This window comes from Symphalangus syndactylus, chromosome 17 (assembly GCF_028878055.3).
Source record: "Symphalangus syndactylus isolate Jambi chromosome 17, NHGRI_mSymSyn1-v2.1_pri, whole genome shotgun sequence".
NCBI lineage: Eukaryota > Metazoa > Chordata > Mammalia > Primates > Hylobatidae > Symphalangus > Symphalangus syndactylus.
In genome coordinates, this window is record NC_072439.2 from 87,741,674 (window position 1) to 87,757,381 (window position 15,708).

Sequence of the window (15,708 nt, forward strand, 5' to 3'; positions counted from 1 at the left end):
AAATTTTTAGCTGGAGTTTAAGAGGAGCTGTGTACGTCTATTTCCAGGTAACAGAGTTCCCTAAACTACCCTCAATGCCACTGTCCGTTGGTAAGGCTAAATTGTTGAGAGGGCTAGGGTGGGGGCGGAGAGAAAGCCAGGGGGCTTTTGCCTGCATTAAAATTAGACCAATGAGGGCAAGAAAGAGGCAGGTTCGGGTGCTTGGTAAACGAAAAGCAAACTTCTTTATTGTACACAGTACAGAATATAACGCAGCTTGGCAGGATGCATACGGCCCTGCGCAGGGGAAAGTATTTCAAATCAACTGGCAGGTTAAAGCCTTTCTGCACTGTAGACTTTCCACACTCTGGAAAAGAAGCAAACAAACAAACCACAAAGAACCCCCGAAAAAAACAAAAACCATCCGGGAGGTGCATGAGTCCAATGGGAATGCAACGGTGATGCCGCTGTCCTATGCCCGGTGACAGCACAGGCCACGTAAGTTACAGCAGGGGAGGGGTAGCTCAAGCTACAGAGGATTATTGTCATATTGCTAAGACAGCATAAATCCATTCAAAAAAAAATCCAAACCAGGGTAAGTAAAGAAAGGAAACCCAAATCTATACAGCATTTACAACAAATAAATCTCTAGCCAGCTGGGGGTAAAATATGCATCTATGTATAGACTATGTGTAGGTTAAGAAAGCTATAAATATGGTTTAGAAAGAGTCCTTTGATTAGAGTACAATGCTAATTAAGGCCCAATCTACAGGTTTACCACCTCTGTGGGCTAATCAGCTTCCAATAGAGGAGAATCTCATGTTTCCATAGCTATAAAGTGCACCCCTTATGCCTGTGAACCTCTTCACAAATGTGCTGTCGGTCATAAGGGGGACAGTTTGAGACTATGGAGTGCTCCATGAATAGAAAAGCAGTTCAAAGCATGTGTCTCACACTCACGGAGTCAGCACTGCCTCCTTCACATACGAGGAACAGTGTAGTCATTCTTAATGTGCTAAGTGTCGTGGGGAGCACAGAATTCTACCAGCAGAGCAGGCAGCAAGGTACCACCAGTAACTTTTCCTCTACTTTGAGCTCAACTTTCACATAGCTTTAGCTTGGTTGTTTAAAACTTTTCCAATATAATACAGCAATGAGAATGATTTCTTTTTTAAAAAAGGCAGGAATCTAGAATGCTAGCACTGTTGCTTACCTGTCAGTATCATACGTAAGTCTCAAACCCTACTGAATCATACAGGTAGGGTTTAAAGTCCAAGATTTAAAGAAAAAGGAAAACAAAACAAACTGATGAAATGGAAATTGTCATCAGTCATGCCCAGGGAAGAATCCCAAGGGTTCTCACCAGGTGACCAGGTTTCCAAAGGACATGACACATGTTATATACATATGCTTTCCAGAGAGGGCATGTTAGTGAACATGGGGAACTATACACAGAGAATCTAAGCTTGTGTCCAGGCTGCCCTGCACACTTCAAAAATGTACAACTCAGGTGCAAATGTTCCATCAGGTTGTCTGGTGCAGAAAGCACAAAGCAGGCAACAAGGCGGGCTTTCACATGGCCAAGGGGAAGCCTCAGCAAAGCCCCTCTCAAGCTGCAGTGTCTTCATAAGTTGGCACGGCCCTGGCTAAAGGACACAGTGCACAGTTACCAAAAGGTTTGTTTTTGTTTTTTGTTTTTTTGCTTTAAATACCAAAACTACAAAAATCAGTTTATAAACTGTTTTTCCAAAACAACCACCAAAACAAAACAATCCCCCAAATCAGGGCAAAACAAAATACTGTCAAAAGTGTTAATCGCCCTTCTCCTAAAATAAAAGTCATCCACACTCAGCCATGTGATTGGGAAGAGAAAGGGTGCTTGCTCTACTTGGCGACCACATGGCCGGGTGGTTCCCAAGAGTAGCCATGGTTTATGATTTTGAGAACCATGGAGTGGGGAACAGCTGTTCTGACTGCCCCCCTTTTTCTAGACAAGGGGTAGTATTTCAGATTCAGCTAGAAGAGCTTTCCAATGTTCAAGATATATTTTTAACCCTTAATGGTTTGAGCCTCCCCAACTTAGCCTACTTACTTTTCTATGGGTTTGTGATTTTTCAACAAATTGTGCAAATCGGAGCCCTTCTATGTAAAGGCATTTAGTAGTCCATGATTGATGCAGATTGTCACATACTATGTCCCGTTTTGCAGGTACTAACCTGAACAAGATATTGCTTTGCATATATTGTCCATGGTAAGGAGACTCCATTTTGATCTCTTCCCAGAAACCTCATCAGAATCTAGAGTTGAGGCACCGGCCTTTTGGTGGTTTTCTGCCCCTCCCTGTTCCCACTCCCCAGCCAATGTATCTGTCTTTAAGGGTGCCAATCCAGAGACGGCTTAGGTTCTCCAGATAATACTCAAAGGGCAAGCTTTAGGAACAGCCAAAAACACAAACAAAACCACTGCCCTTGTTTGCCTGAATGGGAACTGCTAGCTCTAGGGTTTGGCCACTCCGCCACTCAGAAACTTAGTAAGCAAAGCCTTCGGCATAGGGGAGGCTGCTGCAGCGGTCCATGTCCAGGAGGTAAGCGGGGCTGTCTTCAAAGTGGGTCAGCGGCAGGGTGTCCTCCTCGCTGAGGTGGCACTCGGACTCTGCCTTCAGGAACGGACGCTGGTTATCCGGGAAAGCCATGGAGAAGAGGGCATCTGGGTCACAGACAAATTTGTAGACGTATCGCTCTCCGGCCACCTGCGGGAGAACACACACCTTACAGGGCCCAGTTGGAACAGGGCATGGGATTAGGGGAAGAGAACGAGGTATTCCTAAGTCACAAAGCCAGGGGCCAAAGGAGCAGCCGATTACCCCAATCACTCAGACTTACTTTGAGAAATCCTGGGAACCTGTTATCTGCCAAGTGTTTTACTGACACTACAGCAGTTAAAAAAGAAGATATCTGAATTTCGAATTCACATTAGATGGACTCTTTTTTTTTTTTTTTTTTTTTTTTTTTTTTTTTTTTTGAGAAACCCCGTCTCTACTAAAAATACAAAATAGATGGACTCTTAAAAGAAAATCTTCACTTTCTGTCTTCCAGTGACAGCTTTGAAAGCATGATTACGCTGAGCCTGGAGTTTGATGTTCCAAAAAGGCGTGAGGACTGACAGTGCAAGGCAGAAGCCTGACCACATTTTTGGTCACCTCCAGAGTTTACAGTCTTCACAGTATGGCCTTGTTATTTAGAAAGGTTAGAAATCTGATGAGAGCGAGCCTGCGCAGAAGCCTTAAGTATGTTCCAAAGCTGAAAAGAATTGCTTTTGGCTTACCTGCAGCTTTATAAATGACTCATCGCATGGCTCTGCTACACTGAGGGAACCGCTGACTACCTTTCTATGGGTTTTCTGCATTATAATATTAGAACCAGAAGGTCTTGGTTATTCAAGGACCTCATGGTATGTGGCTGATGAGCCATCTGCGTTAATGGGATCACCTTCTCTCTGCTGGTTGTTTAGCAACAGTACAAGAGGCACCCAATACCGAAAATCAAACCCAATAATTGGCTTCTGTCTGGAGACGCAGAGGGGCAAGGGAAGGCAGCCAAAATTACTGATAAGATAAACATTTTAGATTTAAAAATGCCAACTATTGAGTTTAATCCTGCCCTTCAGTCATTCTGCTGTGATTCTAAAATCTTTTTTTAATTGAACAAGTATGGCTCTGCTTCCAAATCTCTATCAATCAACCATCTCTAGTTAGTGTTGTATGCCGGTTTTACCTTAAAGCCCAACCCCAAAAATTAGTTTGTGTGGAAGAGTGAGGCAGGAGAGCACAGTGGAAATAATCCTAGATCAGAAGCTGGGAGCTGCACGGCTTCCGGTCCTGGTTTAGTCACTAATGAGTCTTAACCTCTGTGAACCTCAATTTTCCCTTCAAAAATGGAGGGTATGGGACTACAGCTTTTCTAAGTCTCTCTACACACCGATGGACTATCATTCACCTTTTAATGAGCTCTCATTTACTTGTGAGTCATGTAACAAATAAAATAACCCCTTCCTTACACTGGATGGCACATTGTTATTTCTGAAATATTTTCAAATATATACCCTGTGGGATTAAAGCAAGAATTATTACCTACATTTTTATTAGAAATAGAGGCTTTGGGAGATTAGGTGACTTTCTTCAAATCATACGGCTAACAAATTGAAGTGTCAGACTCTGAGCCCACGAAGCCTCATTCCTGGGCCTTCCTGTACTCTTTGCCTACTTATTCTCAGAAATAAAGTTCTCTTCTACTCCCTTAGAAAACACAGAAGCTAGTCGTAAGGACAGCTCATTTCCATTGGTTCAAGTTACTGTGTCCTGGGTTGCATCTCCCCATGTTGGATGTGGAGTTGGGAACAGCAAAGGAATAATGGCTCTCCCACCTGAACTTAGGATTTGGCCTGATGATATCAACTCTAAGGAGGATAGGGGACAATGGGGAGTGGCTACTGATGGGTATGGCGTTTCTTTTTGGGGTGGTAAAATGTTCTAAAATTGATTGTGGTAATGGTTGTGCAGCTCTGTGAAACCACTGGACCGTATACTTTACAACAAGGAGAGGTAGGGTAGGGGACCACCTATCCTACAGCACTTAACTCTGTATCAAGCACTGAAGTTAAATCTCGATTCCTAACCCAAAGGAGCTTATACTCCAGTGGGGGGTAGCAACAAGAAAGGAATTAAGACACAGTGAGAAGAGCAGTGGTAGGAACAAGTACTGGTGCCATCAGAAGAAGCAAAGGGGACCACCTAACCCAATCTGAAACGGAAAGGTGACAGAAAACAAGGAGGGGCTGGCCAGGTACTGAGAGCATTAGGAATGTTCTAGGTCTTAGGTAGGATGGCAGTTTAATAGGTGTTTTCCATTTTATGGTATGCTTGATAATGTACATGCATGTAACATGTATTCTTTGGCAAACAAATACTACATTAAATTAAAAGGTGGCTATGCTAGTGAAAGCCATCAAATTCGAGTGAAGAAACGAGAGTTAGGTGGTGACCAGACTGGGAATAGCCTCAGAGCCTGTATGAAGCACTAACAAGTCTAGAGTTTATCCAGAAAATCACAACGAGCTGTTGAGTATTTTTCAAGGTGGTGAGGAGAATATGGGGTCACATTACCACCCGCCTATGAGAAGGATGAATCTGGCTTCTTGTAGACAAGTTCTCAGCAGTTTTGCCCACATGCTTCTGCCACATTCATCTTATTGGCTACTGCCAGGTAGACTGGCTCAATGTGTAAATGCTAGGATCTGCGCAACAGTACATTACGAATTTGGTAGCTAAGAAAGACTTGCCATTCCCATCTTCTACTTATCCGTGGGATGTTAAGACTGTGGCCCCTCGCTACCTATCCCACTAAGAATTTTGTACTGATTTCCTCAAAATATGCTTCATCCTCTGTTCCACAAAGAGCAACCTGCTACCAGGTGACTCTGCTGCTATTCTACAAACGTTGGGTTTTTAACTTGAGTTCCAGTTTCTGTAAGTCTGAAAGAAAAATCAGATGTTCTTATTCCTTTAACACTTCTGAGCATATCAAACTAACAGATTTGGAGGTCTAGGTGTTTTAGTAACTAAAGACTTCAATCAAGCTGTTGAAGTAGAGACCTTCAAGTTGATTCCCTGTAGTTCTTTTTGGATACAACAGTTGGCCTAAGTTTCTGGAAATTTCCATATATAGAGGCAGTTTTGGGAAAGCACAGGAGCCTAATTTTCTATTTTGTGTTCTACATGCAACTTCTAGTTTCCACACAACCAACAGCATCAAATGTACTCTATATCTCATTTGATTCTTGTCTCAAGTTTGTCTTCTCAAGATTGTTTCCTACCACAGAATCACTTAGGGGGTAACATTTTCTCGTAGCGACGATCACCAGTTTTACTACAGAAGCCGTGAACTTTTTCCTTAAAAGAGACCAGAGTGGGTGAAGGGTCTTGTATAATGGCTCACCTTCTGCATGATGCCCTTCTCATAGTAATAGCGGAGAGAGCGGCTCAGCTTGTCATAGTTCATGGCTGGCCGGTTCTTCTGGATGCCCCAGCGCCGAGCAACCTGAAGACACAGGAAAGTGAAGAGCAATGGAAACGCATTCCCTGGGCCCCATGTTCTCTCCCAGTCCCAGCAGAGCCAGTTCTGTAACCTGACTGCTTTGGTCAATGATCTGCTACTCTGACCTGGAAGGGAAGGCATTTAACTCCCTCAAGACCAAACATTCAACAAAGGCGATGATTCAGTGACAACTACTAGGAGGTGAGACCTAGAGATGGAAGAATCCTAGCACTTTAAGATTGCAGAGGGCTTGGCTAACATCCCAGAGGATGCAGGCCCTCTACTGTTTCTCCACGTATGAATTATTGACCAATACCCATAGACCATTAACATGTTGCCATTAAGTGCTATGGTTTCTGTAGCAGTCAATAAGGAATAATTAGAATGGTCATTCCTGAAACATTAGAAACACACTAGTGAGTTGCTAATGGGCCAGCAGAGCAAAAGTTCAATTCTAATAAGATTGGAGGGGGGCTGGGAGATGTTTACTTATTGCAGCTCATGGACTAAGGGGGAATCAGATCATTTCAGCCTGCTGCCGTCCAACCCCACGCTCCCAGCAGACTTGCAGAATGGACATGAAAGCATGTAGCACCATTATCCACTTAATGAAAAATTAACAGGGCTTTCCGAACAGTTCTGAAATGCATTCTATCCAACCAAGTCCACCTGAGGTGCACTGATAGGGCAATATAATTGGAGCTCTGGGCAAAAAAGCCTCCTAGCAGGAAAACTTCCTAGTAGAGTTTACCCAATTATCATGGCAGCCAAACAATTTCTGTTCTCAAGTATATCAGCTTCCAAAATCCTACTTATGAGAATGACTGTCAAGGTAGTAGAATAACCCTGGAAATGTGAGTTTTACTCAGAGGTTCAAATGTATGCAAACCAGGGGTCAGGGGTCACGTTTTGAGCATTTTAGGTCAGTTTTGGAAACTTAAAAAAAAACAACTATATTCCTTCGATTATTTTATTTTTATTTTCTGAGATGGAGTCTCACTCTGTCACCCAAGGCTGGAGTGCAGTGGCACGATCATGGCTCACTGTAACCTATGCCTTCCAGGCTCAAGCGATTCTCCTGCCTCAGCCTCCCGAGCAGCTGAGATTACAGGTGTCCATCGTCATGTCCAGCTAATTTTTGTATTTTTAGTAGAGATGGGGTTTCACCATGTTGGCCAGGCTGGTCACAAACTCCTGATCTCAAGTGACCCACCTGCCTCAGCCTCTCAAAGTGCTGGGATTATAGGCACGAGCCACTGCACCCGGCCCTTCGATATTTTAAAAGCCAAATGTTAAACACAGAGTAGAAAGCAGAGAGAAAACAGCATTTCACATAAACCTCTTCCTTAAAAAAAAAGCAACATCTTCTAAATTCAGGATTCTAAAATGACCTTTAATAAAAACCAAAAATGCCGGGCGCGGTGGCTCACGCTTGTAATCCCAGCACTTTGGGAGGCCGAGGCGGGCGGATCACGAGGTCAGGAGATCGAGACCACGGTGAAACCCTGTCTCTACTAAAAATACAAAAAATTAGCCGGGCGTGGTGGCGGGCGCCTGTAGTCCCAGCTACTTGGAGAGGCTGAGGCAGGAGAATGGCGTGAACCCGGGAGGCGGAGCTTGCAGTGAGCCGAGATTGCGCCACTGCACTCCAGCCTGGGCGACAGAGCGAGACTCTGTCTCAAAAAAATAAAAATAAAAAAATAAAAAAAAAATAAAAACCAAAAATGATCTGATAAGAATGCATCTCTCTTAATTACAATATAATAGCAATGATTCTACCCTGCCTTGCAAGAAACCCTGTGGAAGTCCAATTTCCGTTCAATTGCTTCATGTCCCCACAGCAGACACGATGTCCTGGGTCTCCTCTTTTCTCCATATGGTACCCACTCAACTCTACCTTTGAAACAGCCCAAAAGGCAAAATTAACCAAAAATTACCTCCTGGTTAGAGAAGATAAACATTTAAAACCAATGGAAATAATGGTAAGACGAGAAATCTGCTAACCTAATAATATGCATCATTGTACCCTGTTCAAAGAAATGATGCTTTGTAAAACTAATCTTTAACTGCTGTCTGCCACAAGTGACACGGAAATTTCAAAGAAGCCCAGCCTCATCATTTTACTATGTCAAGGGGTAGAAAACAATCCTTGAATATTCTTCAACTTCAGCGGCCACCTCTCAGCTGTCACTTGCATATGCAATTGCTTACTGCAGAAAGGTTTGGTATATGCACAGATTTCAAAGCAGCTCTCGTAGCCATAGTTACTGACTCATCCTCTCGGGCCAGAGCCCTGTGATTCTGTAGCCCTCACCACGGCTGTTCCTTCTACAGTAATGCATGAGGCGGCTCAGCTCCAGAGCAGCTGGGAATTAGGGCTGCCCCTCTTCTGGGATTGGGGAGGCAGGCAATAGCTTGTCATCAGATCTTTCTTCTCTCTCATTAGATGCTTTGGTAGCACGTATCTTGAGGACTGAGGCTGAAGGAGTTAACGGATCTACCTATTCCTCCTCCCCTTTAAAGAGAGAGCAGCCACAGCCCAGGGAGTGGCTCTTTCTAGCAGCCCATCCCTTCAAACCTCCCAGCAGCAGTTATCTGCCACATGTTCAACAAACAACCCTACCCCCCAAAATATTCATTAATGCAGATTCACAGTTAAAATGGCTCCAGATTAAAGCCGAGTCAGTCATAATTGAGAGGGTGCTAAGCTGGATGACTATCAAAAGACATTTGATTAGGGGGCCTGCCAAAACGCAGTTCTAAAACCACAATTTCCATGCACAGTGTAATGGATATTATGGATAATTACCCAGAGTGCACTACTCAGCCACACAGCTGCCTACAATTACGTCCCCAACAGCTTCCTCCTCCGCTTCACCCTTCAAGCTCCCCCATGACGACTTCTTACAGCTTCTTCCAGAAGCTGGTATCTTCCTGACATTAACAAGAACAGGGCCCTCACAGGTATACAAGGGGCGGGGGGAGCTCAGCAAATGTCACCTGTCCTGAGGCTAACGTGCACATGTGGCACCCAACTGATCCTGGGTGAAGAGAAACGAACATTTGGACCTTAGGGAAAGCTTGGGGACTTCAAGGTGGGGTGGAAAGCACCATTTCCTGAAGAAACAAAGCTGCCCGGTCAACCGAGGAGGCTCAAGGACACCACAGGCTTCTCACATGACTTGGTTGCCTGGCATTTATGAGCATTCTGTATTAATATTAGTTTCTTTATTAAGTAAGAAAGCAGGGGCCCTTTGCCATCTGTTCATCATTCTCTATGCCACTGGTAGGAGTGCAGAAGATTCAATAACAGCTTTACGAAGGATCATAACCAGGTTTACCTGCAGCTGGACAGCCTGTGCTTAGGCCCGAGGCAGTGGCAATAAAATAATAAAAGCTCCTGTTTGTGAAACGAGATAAATCAATAAGGGCTGCCCACATGACAGAACTACTTTCAGAGAGCCTCAGTGAACCTAGGTGACATGCTTTTCTCAAACTTCACATAAACCAGGCCACGTTATTCAGAAAGCAGTGAGGAGAGGCATCAGTCCGCGTGGGGTGGATGGCTCTGTAGGGATGCTAGAAGCCTAAAACATGGCTCTATTTCTACATAGCCAGAAAAAAACCACGTAGGCACTAAACTAACACAGTGGCACTCAACTCCAACTCTGAAGGTAGACTGAACCGAATAGAAGCTGTTTAATTAGTCCATCTAGAGAAGCTGACACATTTCCATTCTCGTGAGTGAATATAAAACAGGGAACACATATGCATATCTTGTTTTCTAATTGCCTTTAATGAAGTCTGCCTTCTTCTCCTATCAATCAGGATTCTTCATAAATTTCCAATCCATACATTCTCCTCCTTTTCCCACTTGAATCTTTAGACCACTTTCTTCTTCCAAACCAAGTCCCCGGTTGCTACCTCCTCCTGTTAACCCCATGCCAGCGTATTTCTTTGGTGTGCTAAAGCGAGCCCTAGAGTTAACTGAACACTGAAAACAGCAATTCTCGTTCAAATGCTTTCTAAGAGTGTCTAAGAGTGTTGTTCCCAATTTAATTATACCCAACCCAAAGATGCCTTTTGATCTGCTGGTTTAATTTATATGCCTAAGAACATGCTACTAAAAGAAGCATATGTCAGTTTTTTTGGGCAGTTATTCTGTTCCATTTATAATCTCTCTAGATTCTACATCAAACAGAAATTAAAAATCAACCCCTTTAGAATATGCGATGCTGAGAGCCTGATTCAATTTGCTTTGTTATGTGATATTCAGGAAAGGGATTCTAGGGTGTGTCTTCTCTACTGAAGAAACGGTACTGGTTCTGTCAACAGTGTATTTCTCTTCTGGGCACAAAAACAGTAACAATGTTTTTTTCCTATTAAAATAACAGGTTTGTATCATCTCTCAACTACTCTATTGTGATGTCACATAACACACTTTTTTTTTGGACACAGGGTCTTGCTCTGTCACCCAGGCTCAATTGATCCTCCCGGCCTCAGTCTCCCAAGTAGTTGGGACTATAGGCACACACCACCATGCTTAGCTAATTTTTTATTATTTTTATTTATTTTTATTTTTTTGTAGAGATAATGTTTTGCCATGTTACCCAGGCTGGTCTCAAAATCCTGGGCTCAAGCAATACACCTGCTTCAGCCTCCCAAAATGCTGGGATTACAGGTGTGAGCCACTGTGCCCGGCCATAACACACCTTAAAAAAAAAAATCTAAGCTCATTAAGATTGAGCCGCCTGTGATAATTTTATTTCTCCAGGCTACAGCCATTTGAAATACACAGTGGGTAGCTGTATCCTGTAATATATTGTCAAAATGTCATACAGTATGTTCATGTAGCCTCAGAGATAGACTATGGCCTACAGGGGCTAAGACCAAAACAAGTCTGTATCATTGAAACAACACCTGAAAAAGACTTTCCAAGAGGGAGAGCATATCCTATTTGAATATAAGTCTTCATGATCTTGCTCCCTAGATTTTGCAGAGGTGTTACAAATACTTTTAATGTATTCTACAGTGGAGAACTCTGCCTGTCCATGTATTAGAAACTGTCCCACTAATAGGAGGGATACAGCCAAGCCCACTGGCCAGGCCAGAAGATGAATGAGAAGGAAGAGAAGACTTGACACAAAAAGCCTCAATGGAAATCTAAACAAAAAACATCATCATCAACAACAACAAATCAAAACCCATCTGAGTCCAGCATCCAGTGCATACCTCTTCCGGTTCTATCAGCTTGAACTCCATGCCTCGGCCTGTCCAGGCAATGAAGTGGGCATTGGCTGGGTCATCAAGAAGGGTGACCAGGAACTGCCACAGCTGAAGGGAACCTCGCCTCTGGTAAGGGGGCCCCTCTCGATACATGGTAGGCTCCTGTTTGACTTTGCCTGTTTGGGACAAGGACACATCACACAATAGCTTAGTCCTAAGTTTCTCAGGTGGTTGGGACAAAAAGGAGTTGTTCATGCTGATTTAATCACTGGACTTGGGAAAGAGAGTCATGGCTGAGGTGTTCTGACATCTCCAAACCTCTACCTGGCAACAAACCTTGGATGGGGCTACTTACCTTCCAGTCTCTCAGGCACAACACAAGTGTCGTCAAAGTATAATCGGGGATCTTTTTCATATGAAAAACCTGAAAGAGAATTTAAAAAGAAAGACTACATTGCTTAACAAATTCTGTGTTGTACTAAAACTATGGATTTAAGGACTAGAGTGGGATCCTATCATTTCAGATCCTAAGTCCTACTGCTGTATCTATGACAGACTGAATTTTCAGGGACTTCAAGAGGGCTTAGGCATTCCAATTCTGATGTAATCACCTGCGCCTCAGTCAGAGCAGCATCAATTCCTGCTTTTACAGCTAAGACTGCAGGGAAGTGCTGAGTCACCAGTACGTTCCTTCGTATTTTGCTTCTGAGGTCTGCATGGATCAATGTTGCTCTGACTAAGCCTTTACATCTGAAAACACATCCCTATTTCAGTTGGCCTAGCTGGATGGATTTGGTTGATCTGTACATAGACCTGCCATTTTCCTTTTAGCTAAAATTAATTTCAACCTTTCCTATAAACTCATCCAAGCTACTCACATACCTCTTCAATTACGAAAGAGCTTGAAGGGTAAAGAATGTTGCCAGAATGAATGAAGACTTAGGCCTGTAGAGGATTTTGAAAGCAGTATTGGTGGTATTATTACCAAACAGTGGAGAGGATCTGAAAAGACTTTCTAGCAATCAAACAAATTCATTGTATAGATGACAAAACCGAGGTCAAGGAGGAACTGGCCCAACAACACATGCAAAGGAAATAAAAGAAGGCAAGGCAAAAAATTAAAGGGCTCAAGAAGGAAGGATGGCCTGACAGTCTTCATCCACAAACCCCTAATATACGTTCAGTGCTAACCACCATGTCACTAGGCACCTTGTCAAGATTGGTGGTTCAAATCAAAGCCAGGTAACAGATAACTTTGACGGGGGTCACATCCCTCCTTGTAGTTCAGCCTGTCTCAAGGTGTAAGGTCTCCAGTGCATATTCCTTTACCAGCACACGTCTTAGGAGAATGCCCCAGGGCTCCTGTCTGATAAGTGGTGCTTCCCTGTGCTCCCTTTTCCTGTTAGTTCACCTGGCGCATAGCACAGGTCTATGTGTGTTGGATATGCAGTGGGGGCAGGCAGGTGAAAAGGCTCTGCAATGAAGGACTTTCATTAGAGTCTGAGAAGGATTCACTGCGACTTGAAAAATCCACGAGGCCGGGCACGGTGGTGAGCAATTTATAATTCCATGAGCAATTATACGGGTGACTGCACCTGTAAAGCTTCAAGGGTTCTGAATGAGGATAACCATAATAGCAAGTGCTATGTGGCTTATGAAGGAGCAGGCAATAAGTGATTTTAGATCGGTTTGTTGAAGACAAATAGCCTGTAATCCCAGTACTTTGGGAGGCCAAGGTGGGTGAATCACCTGACGTCAGGAGTTCGAGACCAGCCTGGCCAACATGGCGAAACCCCCGTCTCTACCAAAAATACAAAAAATTAGCCAGGCATAGTGGTGGGCGCCTATAATCTCAGCTACCTGGGAGGCTGAGGCAGGAGAATTGCTTGAATGTGGGAGGTGGAGGTTACAGTGGGTGGAGATCACACTATTGTACTCCCACCTGGGCAACAGAGAGAGGCTCTGTCTCAAAAAAAAAAAAAGGAAGGAAAAATCCATGAGGAAAGGTGCCAAGATATAATTTCGCCATTCTTTGTTTCTTCAGTCAACCCAGATCAAGTAGCTTCTTGGCAGGACCAGCACCAGGCCTGGGACTGAAGAAACTCTGCACACCTGAGACTGTTTTGAGGTTTGTATTATTCATTTTTGTTTTCTCGGCCCTAAGCATTAGTTATCTGTTGCTTAACGACATCAAAGGAAGTCTATTTTATTGACATTTATATATTATTTAATCCACTAAGTATTTATGCCAGACATCGTGCTAGAAGGGAGTAGGTAGCCAGGCGAATGTAGACTTGGTCCTTGTTCTCATGGAGCCTGCATCTCGACTGGGGGAGACAGACAATAAGGGAGAAAAAGAAACGAGAGGTGGCATAGTACTGATGGACTCCAGTCAGTTGTGTGATCTTGAATAAATTAATCTCTATGCTCCAGTGTCCTCACTGCAGCAGATAATAATTCCTACCTTATGGTGTTGTTATGAGAGTTTAATTTAGTATCATTCAACTGATCTATTTCTCTATCTTTATACCATTGTGCCAAGAGTAGCTCCTGGTACGTAAATGTGTAATAAATGGTAGTTAAAAAAATAAACAGTCATTGTACATTGTGGTAAGTGCTATTAAGAAATTAACTGAATAATGTCAGAGCTTGATCTTATATCCTCCACCAAAGATTCTAAATTCCTTGAGGATAAGGATCGTATCTCGGTATCTTGGTGCCCTCATGGCACCTTACACATAAGTACTAAATAAATATTTGAATAAATGAGACGTTTTATAGTCTTCATTAAAAAATATTTAAGAATATAATGCTAACTTTTAAGTCAGGGATTCAATGACTCCTGATAAATTTATTTTCCAATTTGGCACTAAACTGACTTTTATGACAAACTGGTATACTCTGTACTACCAACAAGACTTTCATAATCCACTATGCTTCAAACATTTTGCCTTGCCTGCCAGGAAGCTACATATTTCCCAACCTTCCATAGGTATTTTGATATTCTGGTGATGTTTTAATGGTCTTATAAAGTCATTACAAGTGAACTACTTCAAAGTTTACGTATCTGTCAAACTTGCCATGTTATTTTTAGAGTTCTTCTCCTCTAAGGTAAGAAAAATATATTCACAGTACGTAGAAAAAAACACAACCACCTACATCTAGAAGAAATTTTCAGTTTGGTTTTCAAAACTAATCAGATGAAGGTCTGCCTATAAGAAGTATCACTTTGTTGTATCTTGTGGTTTCTAGTCATCACCACATGTGGTCCTCTACACCATCTGGAAGATACTATTGGTTTAAGTGAAATTTAAGTCAGTTGAATTTGAGCCAGCAGTTATATCAGTTGTGGCCACAATCATCTAATCACTCAAATAAAGGTGGCAGGAAGGAAGACCCATTTGAGGGGCAAACTAGAAATGAAAGACTCAAAACATTATGCAAGGACTCCAGGTGAACACTTAAGGCAGGATGGCTATCTTAGCAATCACAGATGCCAATCAGAAACACTTGTTTCCTTAACTGTTTCACAGGCATCTGTGGTCAAGCCTGTATAAGGATAGGAAAAGCATGTCAGGGTAATTTAGAACAGTTAAAAATGCTGGATTCTTTGAAACTAACTTCTTTGATGTGTGTGAAGTCAGGGAAAGGAATGGGAAAGGGTGGAGGGAAAACACACACAAATGCACCAGATAGTCTGTGTGTAGTAAGCAACCCAATGCCTTGCTAAAAATATTTCCCTTAAGAGCATGCTCTTTCCTAAATGTTGTAATTATGCAAAATGTTTTCCTCCCTCTCTTCCCCCACTCCCTCCTAGTTTGCCTGCTGCAGACATCAACTGCTTCTGTAGAAACATTCAGGAACCTCAAAGAGCCCCATGCAGCTGTGCCCATCACAGCCAGTGTCCGGGAGACAGCCCTTCCTTTCCAGGTCTGGACACTCACTCACAACGTCACAGGGTACCCAGTGAAACAACACTCGGTCTCCCATCTAACCAAGTGAGTGCTAAGCAGCTACCCATAAAAACCGCTCGTATGCACTAATCACTTATAAAAGCCACCCAATGCTTCATGAGTATCAGCTCTTTTGACTTTCATTTAAAATGACAGAGACTGGTGGTTCACAACCTTGGATGCACACTGGAATCACCTGGGGAGCTTTACACATTACTAAAGCCTGAGTCCCACCCTAGAATTTCTGATTTAATTGCTCTGGAGGAAACCTGGAAATCAACATTTTAGAAGCTCCTCAGGTAATTCCAATGTTTGACCAAACTTGAGAACCGTTACTACTCAGTAGTTTTCAAACTTGAAGGTGCATCAGAATCTCCTGCAGGACTTGTTAAAACACAGACTGCTAGGCCCCACCGCTGGGGGTTCTGATTCAGTAGGCCTGGGATGGGTCCTGAGAA

At 43.1% G+C, this 15,708-nt stretch overlaps 1 protein-coding gene across 2 annotated transcripts in view; it reads right to left on the reverse strand.

Moving 5' to 3' along the window:
• Window positions 1–205: 205 nt before the first annotated feature.
• The window catches only part of ETV5 (ETS variant transcription factor 5), a 64,305-nt gene continuing 48,802 nt past the window's right edge, over window positions 206–15,708 (reverse strand). For both annotated transcript variants that reach the window (XM_063620467.1, XM_063620466.1), the window contains exons 10-13: window positions 11,653–11,721; window positions 11,304–11,473; window positions 5,973–6,074; window positions 206–2,728 (exon numbers count right to left, since the gene is read on the reverse strand). In XM_063620467.1, coding sequence (XP_063476537.1) covers window positions 2,507–2,728; window positions 5,973–6,074; window positions 11,304–11,473; window positions 11,653–11,721 — 563 coding nt within the window. In that variant the 3' untranslated portion in view covers window positions 206–2,506. The remainder of the gene's footprint in view (window positions 2,729–5,972; window positions 6,075–11,303; window positions 11,474–11,652; window positions 11,722–15,708) is intronic.